The sequence below is a fragment of the Trichomycterus rosablanca genome, chromosome 19, assembly GCF_030014385.1.
Source record: "Trichomycterus rosablanca isolate fTriRos1 chromosome 19, fTriRos1.hap1, whole genome shotgun sequence".
Taxonomy (NCBI): Eukaryota; Metazoa; Chordata; class Actinopteri; order Siluriformes; family Trichomycteridae; genus Trichomycterus; species Trichomycterus rosablanca.
The window spans coordinates 20,547,966-20,565,204 of record NC_086006.1 but is presented as its reverse complement, the minus strand read 5'-3'; the positions used below and the strand labels follow the sequence as shown (position 1 = coordinate 20,565,204).

Genomic DNA, 17,239 nt, shown 5'->3' with positions numbered 1-17,239 from the left:
TGGATTAATCCTCTCTGACTCCTTTAGATATAAAATGTTTGATTTGTTGCTGTTAACTTTATATCCCGAAAAATTTCCAAAAAGACCCAGAATATTCACTAGAGAAGGCAAAGATTGGGCTAAGTTTGTCATAAATAAAATAACATCATCTGCATACAGGGAAATACGATTTTCATATCCCCCCACATTTATTCCCGTTATGTCAGGATGTGATCTTATAGCCATTGCTAACGGTTCAATTACTAATGAGAACAAAAGAGGTGACAAGGGGCAGCCCTGGCGATTTCCTCTATATAAACTGATGGGTTCAGATATAATACTATTTGTCAGTACTACCGCAACTGGCTTACGATACATAAGTCGAATCCAATCTATAAAAGAGGCTCCAAAACCAAATCTATGCAATACTTCAAATAAGTATGGCCATTCCACCCTGTCAAAAGCTTTTTCAGCGTCCAGGGAGAGAATGGCCACGTCTGAGTTATCTTTTTCTGTATGCAATATATTTAATACTCTCCTTATATTATGAAAAGCTTGTCGACCTTTAATAAAACCATTTTGATCTATATGCACCAAATCTGGTAGGAATTTTTCCAATCTTAATGCTAATACTTTAGCTATCAGTTTTGTATCAGAGTTGAGCAGCGATATCGGTCTATATGATTCGCATTTGTAAGGCTCTTTGCCAGGCTTCAGAATGACTGTAATAAAAATAATGACTTTTAGTAATGAAGTGTATTTTTTTCCGCAACCTCGGTTGAGACACTGTTGTTCTGTGTAGTTTGCACTTATGAACATCTATTACTACAGAAGACCTTTAAATCTGAAGTTGCCTTATACAATGCTCCAAGTAACATGCCTGATCTGTCTAATGACTGTTTATGAAATTACACATATTTCTCAAAGTTTTGTCAAATTTTCTGAAAATTTTGAGTATATTTGTATACATCCAGTAGTAGATAAGAGGTTACTGTTGGGTCCTTGAGCAAGGCTCTAAACTCTCAATTGCTTGCATTGTATATGGTCATAAATATAAATATCCAATAAGCCACTTGTGGTATTAGCTCAATGCATTGAATCAGACACGGGTCAAAAGCTTCAGGTTATGTTCACATCACATATTAAAATGGGTAAATTTGTAAATTTGTGATGTGAGTGACCTGTGAGTGATGTGACCATAACATGCTTGTTTATTACAGACGGGCTGATTTGAATAAATAATCACTTAATCATTTTCATGCTAAACCATCAACAGATTCACAAACAGTGACACTGTTCTCAGCTGACTGAAGGATTCAATAAACTTAATAATCATACTTATTTACAACTTCAATAACACTTTCCAAATATAATGAGTAAAAAAATCTCAGGATGCACCTCATCACAAACAAGGTGGATTGGCTCAGTATAACACCTCATCAGCTGTTAACCAAGAACACAGACACAGTCTCAACAAACTGTTCAGTTAATCATAATAAATGTTTCTGCTGCAACATGCAGATGGTAGGGTCAGAATAGTGCAAACCATGTTTTCATGAATCTGGAACAAACCATGTCGGTATGCTGGAACAGGAAAAATCTTTCCCAAATTGTTTCCACAAGCAAAAAATTTATATTTATGATAGTTAACCACAGCACCTGTTTCAACAGGTTTTGTTGCCCCTCAAAATGTTAACAACCCCAACACCCTTAACTTACATACACATACACAGCATACATACATACATACATAGCTATATAAACTCATCTCAGCCCGTAATCAGATGGAAGCTTATTATGATGGCCTGTGTGTGATGAGTTCTTCCCATGCGCACTCAGGATTTGCAGGGCTCTTTCTCCCAGACTCAGCAAATGACACTGGAGTAGAAGATCTGAGCATCAAGATTTCTTTAAGATCTCTTGATGTTCAAACAGTCACATCCTTCAGACTGGAGCAACTAGTGCAGCTATCACCAGACGTATTGTGTTGGGCTGAGTAGGCTAGCATGAACTCTAATTTTCAACATACAGAAAGCAAACATAATTATTTATGTACAGCATTTCACAGTTTAAAGAGATGAAAGAGGTGTGGGGTGTGGTGCAGTCTGTGTTAGAGTGTAGGCAGGCAGCTTTGTCCTGGGAGTCTGAAATGAAGACAGAGAGATACCATTATCATAAAGTAAGTGAGAAGCACTAGGTTTGCTGCAGTTCATCATCCGTCTTGTTTTCCGCCTCTTTTCGTTCTAACCAATGGGTGTAGGGGTATGTGTATTTGTTGATATATTGCTGAGCCAAAACGGTTGGACCACCCGCCTAATATGCTGTCAAAACAGCTCTGAGCAACACAGCTAGACTCCACAAGACATTGGATAAAGTCCAGTGGTATCTGGAAACAGGACATTACCAGTAGGTCCTTCAGCCACAGTGCATCCTGGTTCCATTTCTTCCATGTGTAAACGATGCATACATTCCCAGCTATTTACATGATTTTGGAGAAAAGATTTGTTTGGACCAGTTCAACTTCTTCCTTACCTGCATGCCAAGTATACAAGCTTTTAACAGTTAACTGACCTGCGACTATGCCAGCTCATACACAGAGCGGCTCGATGCACTGCAGTATTAGAATGAACTATCTAGCAATTTGACACAAAGTAGCTCTTTTTTGCTGTGTCTACTACAAATAACTACCATTAGTACCATCAGCCCACATTTTTAGGGAGTGGTTCAAATGTGTAGGCCCATAAGTGGCTGGACAGGCTGCTGATACATTTTGCTTAGTGTTCCTCTGAAAGGCTCAGCAGCTCAACAAAGTGCAGCAGATCAGAATGGTGTATTATGTATTTAATAGCATTCATTTATTTATTAAATATTTATTTGATATTTGGTTAAGAGTCATGTTCTTCTTAAAATAGTACCACAATATTGCCAAGCTCTAAATAAAACTCAATTAGTCCTCCTCCACCTGACCTTACTGTTGGCCCTATGAATTTGGGTAGATGTTTGTTAGACTGGCATAAAGTGTACATAAATGTTTCCACCACTTTTGTGTCCAATTGTTGTGTACTTTACATCAGTGAAATGTGTGGTCATCCTGATCCAAAAAGTACTTTTCTGCCATCCGGCAGGCTAGGCACTTGGCTGTTGCAATTATGCAATTATGACCTCTGCTGGCTGATTGATGGCACCTGCACAGAGTCAAGGAATAATCGTACACAAAAGCTGATCCTCATATGAACTCGCCTCGTGCAGGTGAAAAGATGCAGTTGGCTACTGCACACGTGTCGGAGGGGTCTTAATCAGGGTGGAGATCAACATCAGTAGAGAGGAAACATAATGCAATAGGGTAATTGGATACGACTACAATGGGAGGAAAAACTGGGGGATAGACCAGCATCACTAATACATATTAACTCTACTTATTAGGAATTTCAAAAACAAATTAAATCATTTTTCTACATAGTCTCTTTCCTTTGCGATGCACTTTTCCCAGCGTGGTACCAACTTTAAGCCATCAGCAAAAAAATGTGTTTGGTTGAGCTCATAACCACTGATGCACCGCTGCTTTCACATCATTATCACATGAAAATCTTCTTCCTCCTAAAGCTTCTTTGAAGGTGGAAATTAGATGGCGCTTAATCCGGACTATAAGCTCTCTCAGTCTCTCAGACACGACCAATTACTACTTCTAACCCTAACTCTCCCTCACCGTTTCCAATGAAAATATAAAAGTGCAGAAACTTTTTGAAGATCCCTCATAGTATTCTTGCAATAAAATAGAATACAGATGTCTATGGTAATTTTTATGCTCAGTATAGTTTTCAAATTGTAGTTTTAAAAAATTTTCTTCTCCTTTTTACCCCTTACTTTACTCGATGTCAATGTTTTTAAGACATTGAGCTCGATACATTCTCTGATAAATTCTGCTTTGCTATGTGGTGGAGACTTCTGCCACTTTCCAAAACTGATGCAGATGAAACTTGACATGATTTTATTTCCCCCACTTTAAACATTCAGAAATAGAATAAAAGCCTGGTGTCAGAGCAGCTTATTATTATTCACTGTTCAGTATGGGAAAGATTTTTCTCAGTCTGTCAAATGGGACTGGAACACATTCTTCATTTCCTTTTCACAATCTGATTCATACACACACACACATGCACACACAGACTCACACCTGCATACACAATGTTATATGACAGCATGAGTTCATTCCCACTAGATTCTCATATCTGTATGGAATTAATGTCTGCTATTAACTTGGAACTTCTGTTGAGGAAATTACTCTTCGCCCCTAATGGCCCATCTTATTCTTATCTTCTTTTAGTGCATTTAGACTGCAGATCCAAAGGTACACCTGTTAAATCATCTTAGGGCTTCAGATCATAACTAATAATCTCCTAGTTCGGTCTTGGGCTGCCACAAGCGCCCAGAACAGCTTTGATGTGCACTGGCATAAATCTGTACCGGAAATGTTACCAGTTTGAATATATATAACTTCTGCTTGTATGACATATGACAATATGCTTGTTGGCTGAGAAGGGCAGCATCATGGAGAGGATTCCTCATCTGCTGATTCCTTCCACATTCGGCCTTTCTGTCTTCACTGTTCCCACCTGAGCTCTAGATACGTCATTGTCTGGTGTAACAAAGGAGGTTTTTCCTCTTGCACCTGTTTAGTGCTTCTCATTTAATTTACATAATTCTCCCTATTAAAGTGTATTACATTGGTCTACTGGTCAAAAATGTACATAGAGTAACTACATTATTACGGCTCTTAATAAACTAAGTTTGAGTCATTTTGCCACACTCATTTTGTGCAAGTGTATGATATAATGAAAAGCAAAGATAAACACCCAGTTATGACCAGACATTTTAAGGTAAAACCAGACAATCACCCAAAACACACGGAAGGATAAAGTTAAACCAAAGTTATGCTTATAGAATAGACTTTCCAAAGTCTCTATAGAGAAGACAAAGGTACTGAAAAGTCAAGTCCATGCCTGAAAAGAAGGAAGTTTATTTGAACTTAACCAATAACTGCAATTACAGTAGACAAAAATCCAACCAAAGACCAAAGATTTTTAATAAAAAGTGTCTGTTCCAACATTAATACAGTATGAGCCTGAACAAAAAGACATGGTTTGAATAGTTTGGTGTGGATGAAGTGGCTTTGTTAGAGCACTTATTCTGTAAAAACCTTTGGAATGAAATGGAACGTTAATTGACTGTAAGTCAAGCATCCTTAACCAACATTAGTGCCTGTTCTTACAAATGCTCTTTTAACTGAATAGACACTTATTTCCAGTGACATGCTCAAAATCTTGTGGAAAGCTCTTTCAAACAAGCTCATCATCAGGCATCTATATTTGTCTGGCCACATAGTGTATGTGGTATTAAAAATGTTCCTGGCCTGGCAAATTCCAAAAAGCAATTCATAGCATCCACGACATGTGATTTCTATTTTTAGAAACATTCGCTCTTTAATGGAAAGAGAGTGAGTGTACTTAAGTGCATTTAGCTGAAAGCAGTTTGCTTTCTCTAATAAAACTGTTGCTTTTTGGCATTAAAGACATTTAGCTTGTCTGCAAAAAGCCTAGCCTCAAAAAAAAAAAAAAGATAATGTGAGTGCAAATGCGTTTTATGTACTCGAAAGTGCATGTACATGTACAGTTTTACACTAACCATAACCCTGCCCTGTTCCTGTAGGAGAACCTAATCTTATTTAAAGGCCTTCCATTAGATTTTAGAATTAGATTTTCTCCAGTATTTCTCCAGAACATCCTGGTTTCATTCATTATTCCTTTAAGTGTATCCAGTCATCTTGTTGCTGGCCATCCTCTTCCACTTTTTCTTTCAGCTCTTCCTAACAAAATTCCCCAATTCCCCAAAGAACTGGTTCTCGTAATGTGTTCAAAATGCCTAACAGTACCAGATCATAATTCTTCCTTTATCAAACTTTATAGTACAGTTTTACACTACAGGGTGTCCCTAGAGTCTGGACACATATGTAAAGTGCATATTTTCAGTAAATAACATCTTCAATGTGTTTTTCACTATTTGTGATGCAATATGTACAGTATGTGTGTGAATTTTTGTAAACATATTGTTAGTTACAGTTAGTGATATTTCCTATGTGTCCAGACTTTAGAGACACACTGTATATATAGATCTAGTGACATCCACCAAACCTCAACTTGTCTTTTAGAATGCTAGTTGGTGAGGTGTAATTTATTCCAGAGAATTTTTACTGCTGTAGAATCCAATGAAAGTATGCTGTATCATGCATCTGCCAATGACTGGCATTATGCATTGTTGTCCTAGGTTTGTGTGCAGCTACTCAGCCATAAAAACCCAATTTATAAAGCTTCCAGTAAACGGTTCAGAACACAAACCTAAGTGTCACAGTAAGTGAAAGATGATTCTCACACTGTGGGCCTGTCGGAAAACCTAATGAGCTCTCTACATAGATGGAATTTTACATCATACTATGCACACTCCCAAGAAGAAGGCTAAGTTCTTAGATGCCTTAAAATGCTGCCTACTGAGGTTCCTTAATTCTGAGCGATATTCTGACTGAATAACAAGAAAGCATCCAATGCTTTTTTAGCAGTAAAGGCAATCCCAGCATTCAGTGCAGCACAACTTTTCTCACAAAAAATTACATACTGAATTACATTGAATTACGCTGAATTATATATATGGCGGACAAATGCGGAGCAACGAGTTCTTTTCAAATGTAAATAAATTATCATTCATTTTTAATTTGTATAAAGGTGTACAAGTGTCATTTATTTGCAAATTTGGGCTTGTCAGTGACAATTTAACCATCTTTGGAACAGGAAAGGAGATGTTAGCTGGCATGCTACCTCAGCTTATTGGTTTGAATGGCCTGAGGCTAACTGTGTTAGCTTAGTAAGCAAAAACTGTGATGACGTAATCCCGTAAATGCTGTCTACATAGTGCGTCTAAATATTCTGCCTTATAAGTTTGATGTCTTATTATATCTTCTCTACTAAGGCAGCTGCTTAGGTAAGGGAGCTCACTAGGTTTATAGACAGACCCTATATGTGTTTCAGCACATATCAGACCTGTTTTGTGAGCTTGTGTGGACTTTGTGTAGAGATTCTGGACTTCATAACAACACTTGCCATCCCTTAGCACATCTCTAAGCAATAAGGTGTGCAGCAATAATCAAATTCACCAAATAAAAGAGGTGTCCACATACTTTAGGCCATGAGGTATATTTTTGACAGCTCGTTTCAGTCACACCTGATAGAAACAGAGTTGTAGTGGTAAATCCAGCCTGCAGTATGTAAGAAGTTGGAGATATATCAAGATTCCCAGTGTAATTATGCTTGCAGGCAGCACCATCACACTGATCTCTTCTGAATATTCTGACAGAAGCTCCTGTGGCCCTGCATTTGGTCTTGGTCTGCGAAATTATGATGACAAATGTTACCCTCATCGTTACGCATGCTTTCATATCCTCTTCTTTTCAATTTAAGTCTCTATGGAAACTGCTATACAGCGATGTTAGTCTTGCGACCAAGGACAATCTAAAATTCAAGACAACAAGTGCATTGAACACAGTTTTTTTCCTCGGGGGAGAGAAAAAAACTCTTATGTAAAAAGCAGAGAAACTTCAAGTAGCCTGACTGAAAGGGTCTGTATGGTCTACAGTTAAAAATAGAGGAGAAGTACTGCCCACATGTCTGGGTTTTGCCTCATCAAAGAGTTAATGAGGCGAAAGCTCTGTGTCTGCTGCATATTTTTACCAAATCTGCAAGGTGCCACCTGTCGAAATCTGTATAAGACCCAAAACTTCCTAAGTGGCAGCTGGCCTGTCTGAAATGAACCTTCGCTCGTGTGTGTGTGTCTATGAGTGAGACTCCAGTGGGGGGTGTGCTGTGATAGTGTTATGTTGATTTAGATGCTTGCAAGAAAGGCTAATGATGTAGCTGTGCTGGGTTCTCTGCACATCTGTCCAAAGTGTTACTCATCTTGCAGAGTAACATGATTGATAAAGAAAAGAGGAATAAAATTCCTCCCACCCATAGAGCAGGGCCAATCAGCTCCCAGCTCTCAGCTACAATATATTGCTTGTGGTATCATTAGGTATCGAACTTTACTTTTATTCGTCTGACCACAAAACATGTTTACATACACACACATATATATACAGTGTATCACAAAAGTAAGTACACCCCTCACATTTCTGCAAATATTTCATTATATCTTTTCATGGGACAACACTATAGACATGAAACTTGGATATAACTTAGAGTAGTCAGTGTACAACTTGTATAGCAGTGTAGATTTACTGTCTTCTGAAAATAACTCAACACACAGCCATTAATGTATAAATAGCTGGCAACATAAGTGAGTACACCCCACAGTGAACATGTCCAAATTGTGCCCAAATGTGTCGTTGTCCCTCCCTGGTGTCATGTGTCAAGGTCCCAGGTGTAAATGGGGAGCAGGGCTGTTAAATTTGGTGTTTTGGGTACAATTCTCTCATACTGGCCACTGGATATTCAACATGGCACCTCATGGCAAAGAACTCTCTGAGGATGTGAGAAATAGAATTGTTGCTCTCCACAAAGATGGCCTGGGCTATAAGAAGATTGCTAACACCCTGAAACTGAGCTACAGCACGGTGGCCAAGGTCATACAGCGGTTTTCCAGGACAGGTTCCACTCGGAACAGGCTTCGCCAGGGTCGACCAAAGAAGTTGAGTCCACGTGTTCGGCGTCATATCCAGAGGTTGGCTTTAAAAAATAGACACATGAGTGCTGCCAGCATTGCTGCAGAGGTTGAAGACGTGGGAGGTCAGCCTGTCAGTGCTCAGACCATACGCCGCACACTGCATCAACTCAGTCTGCATGGTCGTCATCCCAGAAGGAAGCTGACGCACAAGAAAGCCCGCAAACAGTTTGCTGAAGACAAGCAGTCCAAGAACATGGATTACTGGAATGCCCTGTGGTCTGACGAGACCAAGATAAACTTGTTTGGCTCAGATGGTGTCCAGCATGTGTGGCGGCGCCCTGGTGAGAAGTACCAAGACAACTGTATCTTGCCTACAGTCAAGCATGGTGGTGGTAGCATCATGGTCTTGGGCTGCATGAGTGTTGCTGGCACTGGGGAGCTGCAGTTCATTGAGGGAAACATGAATTCCAACATGTACTGTGACATTCTGAAACAGAGCATGATCCCCTCCCTTCGAAAACTGGGCCTCATGGCAGTTTTCCAACAGGATAACGACCCCAAACACAACCTCCAAGATGACAACTGCCTTGCTGAGGAAGCTGAAGGTAAAGGTGATGGACTAAACCCAATTGAGCACCTGTGGCGCATCCTCAAGTGGAAGGTGGAGGAGTTCAAGGTGTCTAACATCCACCAGCTCCGTGATGTCATCATGGAGGAGTGGAAAAGGATTCCAGTAGCAACCTGTGCAGCTCTGGTGAACTCCATGCCCAGGAGGGTTAAGGCAGTGCTGGATAATAATGGTGGTCACACAAAATATTGACACTTTGGGCACAATTTGGACATGTTCACTGTGGGGTGTACTTACTTATGTTGCCAGCCATTTAGACATTAATGGCTGTGTGTTGAGTTATTTTCAGAAGACAGTAAATCTACACTGCTATACAAGTTGTACACTGACTACTCTAAGTTATATCCAAGTTTTATTTCTATAGTGTTGTCCCATGAAAAGAGATAATGAAATATTTGCAGAAATGTGAGGGGTGTACTCACTTTTGTGATACACTGTATATCCTGTAAAACCACCTCCTTGTTTCTACACTCACTGTCCATTTTATTAGCTCCACTTACCATATAGGAACACTTTGTAGTTCTGCAATTACTGACTGTAGTCCATCTGTAGGTATTATTTGGGTGGTGGATGATTCTCAGCACTGCAGTGACACTGACATGGTGGTGGTGTGTTAATGTGTGTTGTGCTGGTATGAGTGGATCAGTCACAGCAGCGCTGATGGAGTTTTTAAACACCTCACTGAGAATAGTCCACAAACCGAAAACATCCAGCCAATAGCGTCCCGTGACCACTGATGAAGGTCTAGAAGATGACCAACTCAAACAGCAGCAATAGATGAGCGATCGTCTCTGACTTTACATCTACAAGGTGGACCAACTAGGTAGGAGTGTCTAATAGAGTGGACAGTGAGTGGACACGGTATTTAAAAACTTCAGCAGCACTGCTGTGTCTGATCCACTCATACCAGCACAACACACACTAACACACCACCACCATGTCAGTGTCATTGCAGTGCTGAGAATCATCCACCAACAAAATAATACCTGCTCTGTGGGGGTCCTGACCATTGAAGAACAGGGTGAAAGCAGGCTAAAAAAGTATGTAGAGAAACAGATGGACTACAGTCAGTAATTGTAGAAGTACAAAGTGCTTCTATATGGTAAGTGGAGCTGATAAAATGGACAGTGAGTGTAGAAACAAGGAGGTGGTTTTAATGTTGTGGCTGATCGGTGTATATATGTTACCCCCACCCCCCTTTTAGTCTGTTTTTTTCCCACCCAGAAGACTCAAGGCCAGTTTTGTTTGCTGCAGACACTGACAATTGTGCCTGCTAGGGGGTGCCTAGTTGAGCGGTAGCAGAGCTGAGATTCAAACTCAGAGAGTTCAGAATCCCAGCACTGGTGTGCTAGCGGAATATCCCACTGTGCCACCAGATTGCCGACCTGATGAATATTTAATTTTAAAGGGTTCACTGTCTGTTCCTGTAATTGTGCTTTATGCTTTTTCCTGATCATCTGTTTACACTTGTGTTGACACTGTGTGTGTTTTTGTGTTGACTCAGGTAACCAGCCGTCACCGCTGTCCTCAGTAGAGAGCTATAACCACGTGAAGAGGAAATGGGAAGCCGTGGCTCCACTTCCCACCCCACGCTGTTCCTGTACCCCGCTACAGACCCACAACATGCTCTTTCTTATCGGAGGTGTATCCCAAGGGCCCAGCAACGCCGTGGAGGCGTTGTGTTTTCAAGAAAGCGTCTGATACACAAACATTCACTTTTAACGACGTTCCCAGTGCTGGACAGCCGTGAGATCATACCGCAGAGCTCTGCAATGCCTGCGTCGTTCTCGTTCTCCCACACACTGCTGATGTTTCAGTGCAGACAGTCTCCAGCGGTCTGGACAGCAGCATTTGTCTCTGGATGGACTAAAGACTTTGAAGTCTCTGACAAGCAAGCAAAAAAAAATCTCTGTACACACAAACCTAGACAGACAGAGGTACAGATGTCTTTCAGCTGTATAGTTTTTTTTCCACAATCAAAGCAGGGTACTTTTCTGGCGAAATTCTAAGGAACTTAGGGCCATATCCAGCGTGCTGCCGCAGAGTGCGCCTGCAGTAGCACATTTAGCACTTTTTTATTACATTAGAGGAAAAGCAGAGACAGCATGGATCTTTGCAGGAGTGGAGGCGTATGTCTTTGTATCTTCACAGCCATGCATGTGTGAAATTCAGCACATATTATTCTTAGAACGAGAAGAACGGGATGCTAACGGTTCATAACCGATGCCTGGGCTGTAGCATGGGGTCAGTTTGTACCATTAACGGAGACAGTAAGATCAAAACTAGACAGCCAGACGTCAACCTTGCTCAGCCCTAGTCTTTTCAGAGAAGCGCCAGAGCCCTGTGTGCATCATTTTTTAAAGGTGGCGTATTTAAAACACAAAACGTTATACCCTCTAAATGAGCAGTTGGCATGACAACTGACTGTTTCCGTGAGCTAATTTGAGGCAACTTTTGTGTAGATGTGAGCAGCATGGTATAATTACATGTCCGTGCAGTCTGGTCTTTTAAAAATATGGATGCTGCTTTTGAGAGGGGAGCTGAACAATGGGACCGGTGATTGCTGTTAAGTAGATGCTCAGATCAGAACACAGTACTATTAGGTCTCCACACATCCACATTTTTTGCATGCACACACTCATACACTGATCAGTCATAACATTAAAACCACCTCCTTGTTTCTACACACACTGTCCATTTTATCAGCTCCACTTACCATATAGAAGCACTTTGTAGTTCTACAATTACTGACTGTAGTCCATCTGTTTCTCTACATACCGTTTTAGCCTGCTTTCAGCAGGTATTATTTAGGTGGTGGATAATTCTCAGCACTGCAGTGACACTGACATGGTGGTAGTGTGTGAGTGTGTGTTGTGCTGGTATGAGTGGATCAGACACAGCAGCGCTGCTGGAGTTTTTAAATACCGTGTCCACTCACTGTCCACTCTATTAGACACTCCCACCTAGTTGGTCCACCTTGTAGATGTCAAGTCAGAGAAGATCATTCATCTATTGCTGCTGTTTGAGTTGGTCATCTTCTAGACCTTCATCAGTGGTCACAGGACGCTGCCCACAGGGCGCTGTTGGCTGGATATTTTTGGTTGGTGGACTATTCTCAGTCCAGCAGTGACAGTGAGGTGTTTAAAAATTCCAGCAGCATTGCTGTGTCTTATCCTCTCATACCAGCACAACACACACTAACACACCACCACCATGTCAGTGTCACTGCAGTGCTGAGAATGATCCACCACCCAAATAATAGTCCTGACCATTGAAGAACAGCATGAAAGGGAGCTAACAAAGCATGCAAAGAAGCAGATAAACTACAGTCAGTAATTGTAGAACTACAAAGTGCTTCTATATGGTAAGTGGAGCTGATAAAATGGACAGTGAGTGTAGAAACAAGGAGGTAGTTTTAATGTTATGGCTGATCAGTGTAGCATTATTACATATGCATCATATATGCTTCACTGGTGCTTTTTACCATGATTAAGTGAAAAGAGGTCTGTGTGCTCATTGGAGTTTGTAATGAGGGGTTCACACTTATCAGAAACTAAATGTTATATGATAGGCTGGGGTTTCGGTGTAGAGGATGAGGTTAAGATCAGTTAATGTGTGTGAGCAGGGTAGGGAGGCTCCTGGCATATTAAGTGAGCTTACATCAATGATGTAGTCATGTACCATGGTGTAAAAATTATAATTATTTACGATTTATGAGGCTTTACGATTGCCTCTGCTTTCTGTTAAACGGAATGATTTCAGTTTGATAAATCAAGTAAAATAGAGTAAAAACAATTAGTATTACAGTTTTATTTATGTAATGAACAACATTATGCAACACGCATATTACCATTGGGGGAAAAGAATTGCCCTTTTGGTTACGCACCAGTTCACCAAATCTATTTGGTAAGCCAGGTGATCTTACAAAACTCAGGACGACTTGATTTCATCCAACCCTGTGGAATAAAATCTCCCCTATTTTGAACCTCATGATCAAAGTGAAGCAGTAACCTTAAAATCTATGAAAATTCCAAAAGCGATGTTGTCAAAATACATTTAGCTGGTTTCTAAGACATCCCTAAGGCTTTAGGACTCCACTGTATCACAGTGAGAGCATTATGTCAATAAGGAGTGGCTGGCCTGCTAAAAGAATTCCATTAGCAAAAAAATCATCTGGATAATGTACAAGCCTCTTGGATTAGGGTCACGGGGGGTGCTGGAGCCTATCCCAGCTTTTCAATGGGCGCAAGGCACACAGTAACACCCTGGACGGGGCGCCAGTCCATCGCAGGGCAGACACACATACACACACACACACACCCATTCACCTATAGGGCAATTCAGTGTCTCCAATTAACCTGACTGCATGTTTTTGGACTGTGGGAAGAAACCGGAGCTACCGGAGGAAACCCACGCAGACACGGGGAGAACATGCAAACTCCGCACAGAAAGGACCCGGACCGCCCCGCCTGGGGATTAAACCCAGGACCTTTTTGCTGTGAGGCGACAGTGCTACCCACTTAGCCACCGTGCCGCCCATGTACAAGCATTCTTTTGATAATGTTTTATTGACAGATAAGTCCAGCTTTTTGGACAGCAAGGTTATTGCATTTCATAGTTGTAACAAGCCCACCTGTCATGGAGATCAGCGGCGTGGCTCAGTCACAGAATCATGTCCCTCTGCCTTGCCAAATAAGCGTGGACTACGCCTTAGTCTGAGAACAACTGCTCTAAGGCATTCTGCTGCCTCACGATCGTCGTTGTGTAGGTGTGGGTATCTCAAACATAATTTGTGTGGATGTGTTCAAATGATTCCACATGACATATTTGAAAATGTGTTGATCAAAGCCAGTCTCGCCCAAAACACCATGTTTGTTTGGATGTACATGTCAGTAAGGATAGAACTGTGATACTCTGCAGCCTGTAGGCTTTTACAGCATGCCACATTTAGCTGATGACAGACAGCTGATAACAGAAGTGTATAAGGGTTTGACAGGATGCAGCAGCCACCAGGATTAACAGGAGGCAGCAATAAATGTATGAATGAAGTAATGGAAGAAATATACCTCTTTTTCTATGTGTTTTAATCAAAATTAGCAAAATATATATTAGAGCCAGAGAAGAAGCAACATAACCTATATTCTGATTTCATTTTCTGGAGACCCTGGTAATTGCATTATTTCTGGTAGGGATTTAAATAGAGCAGATAATTGCTTTTACTTTTACTTTTACTGCACTGTCAGAAAAAAATGGTACTAAACTGGTAAAGGTCAAAGTATTAAATAGCAAAAATTCTGCCCTTACCCTTGGCTACTGTGTGACATTTTGCAAGTATGTATGATTTCCTCTCAGTTCCAAAACCATGTTTGTAGATAGACTCTAAATATAGAAAATAAGAACTATGATTAAGGTACATAATTGACTTTAGGTTGACATGGAAGTAAATTTGAATCGATATAAGTGATGCCCAGCAATAGAGTGGTCCATTGTCAAGAGTGCATTTCAAGGCTGTAAACATGTAAACAAAATAGATATTCCCCCCAAAAAATATTCAGAAATACTCAAAATGTCCCGTTAATGTGAAATTATAAAGTAACATGTTCCACTTACTAGCTTTGTGTAATGTTAGGATCAGTCAGTGTCCCATAAGTTGTTGATATGAATGGCAGTACACCAACCTCCCCCATCCCCAGCCAGTAGATTTGCTACCCAAGGACCTTCCACCCAAGGTTCAATTCATTGCTCTGGCATTGGTGCATTCCTGTACTGCAAATCAGTAAAAATGAATGAATGAATGAATAGTTTATATTGTTGTACCTTGTAGAGCTAAATGTATGTGTACTTTGTGGCTGGGGCAGTCAGAGACAGCATAAATGGCTTTGCTTTCTTGATGTAAGGGTGGTATTGATTAAATCAACAACAGCCAATTTCATGTGGTTCAGAGGTCATGTACATGACAGGTGGCACTTAGAAGAAATACCAGGCTCCACATGTCTTAGGGGAAGCATGTGCACAACATCATCATCCCAGATTAATTGATGTTGTGCAATCTGGGAAATGTTTTAAAATAATATTTACCTGTTCAATACCATTTTTGTTCGACAGTGAAGGTCAGTGGTTCTCAACCTTGGGGAATGGGACCTTGACTAGAGTTGCCTGCAATGAAAGCTATGGAGTTCTAAGCAGATCAATGACATTTGTTGACTATTTATTTAAATTACAGTTCCTCTGATGGCCATGACAATACCAACTACTAAAAAGTGATCTGTCAAATTTATCAATCTGCATGTGCTGAGTTACAATATACACCGATCAGCCATAACATTAAAACCACCTTCTTGTTTCTACACTCACTGTCCATTTTATCAGCTCCATTTACCGTATACAGTAGGAGCACTTTGCAGTTCTACAATTACTGACTGGACTCTAGTCCATCTATTTCTCTACATACCTTTTTGGCCTGCTTTCACCCTGTTCTTCAGAGACGATCGCTCATCTATTGATGCTGTTTGCGTCGGTCATCTTCCAGACCTTCATCAGAGGTCACAGGACACTGCCCACAGGGCGCTGTTGGCTGGATATATTTTTGGTTGGTGGACTATTCTCAGTCCAGCAGGGACAGTGAGGTGTTTAAAAACTCCATCAGCATTGCTGTGTCTTATCCACTCATACCAGCACTAACACACCACCACCATGTCATTGTCACTTCAAGTGCTGAGAATGATCCACCACCCAAATAATACCTACTCTGTAGTGGTCCTGAAGAACAGGGTGAAAGCAGGTTAAAAAAGCATGTAGAGAAAAAAATGGACTACAGTCAGTAATTGTAGAACTACAAGTGCTCCTATATGGTAAGTGGAGCTGATAAAATGGACAGTGAGTGTAGAAACAAGGAGGTGGTTTTAATGTTATGGCTGATCAGTATATACAAACAACTGTAATAAACAGTTTGGTAAAATTGGTAAGAAAATACTTAAATGTTACCTCATTAAAGTGATATACTGAAATACATTTTTTGGGCAGGCAGTGATGTTGTGGTCACTGGCCAAAAAAAGCTCGAGAACCCCTGGGTATAAAGGTCCAGAACTTCTAATGTAGGTATTGAATATTTACCCCACTAAATCTCTAACAGGGAACACAAATTGTGAAGTTGTGCTGCTGTGATTGTGGTCATGTTTCTTTCTTCTATGTCATGCATATTTCACTGTGGTGAATGTATAGTCTGGAGAAGTGAATTAGCACAGTGCTTAGTGTTTAGTTGGTCTACCTGTTTTGTTCATCAGTCAAGTGACCGATTATTATTGTTCCCCTTTTACTACAGAGTTGTGGTTCTGGCTTTGTCCTTTCTCTCTGATGCTGTGTTTTGACATCGTATTTGGCGTGTAAGTGCAGGTTGTGCTAGAATACGGCTGCTGCTGATGATGATGATGATGTCAGGTATGCCATGCTTGTATAGCGTAGAAGGGTCTGTGTGCTATTTAAAAATACCTGCCAAAGAGGACCCCCAATTAGAGATAATCCCTCTGTATAACTGAATTATTGTGCAGTATTTAATGTGTTACTACAATTACATACTAGTCTACAGATTTCCAGATTTGTGCCTCATTAGAAATAATAAAACAACATGGTGTGCAGCAGAAATGTTTGAAAGGGTTGAGCAGAGATGGTCTGCTTGGTCAGTATCAGGTGTCAGGTGGTATCCTCTAATATTGTGCTGTTCCCATTACCAGGACTGTTATTGCTAAGCCTGTACTCACTGCACACTTTATTATAAAAGCTATATTAATATCACACCCTCCTCTTACAGCTTTTTTGTAATAGAAATTATAAATATAAATTAATTCTAAGGTTATCTGGCTACCATGTTACTAATAATCCTACATTTTTGAGTATGATATCAGGACATTGTTTCTGACATGCTCATAC

At 40.5% G+C, this 17,239-nt stretch overlaps 1 protein-coding gene across 1 annotated transcript in view; it reads left to right on the top strand.

Moving 5' to 3' along the window:
* LOC134333600 (kelch domain-containing protein 8B-like) overlaps positions 1 to 11,014 on the top strand; it is a 109,465-nt gene extending 98,451 nt beyond the window's left edge. Inside the window, exon 5 of the mRNA XM_063015655.1 lies at positions 10,818 to 11,014. Within this exon, the coding sequence (XP_062871725.1) occupies positions 10,818 to 11,014 (197 nt within the window). The remainder of the gene's footprint in view (positions 1 to 10,817) is intronic.
* Positions 11,015 to 17,239: the final 6,225 nt, after the last annotated feature.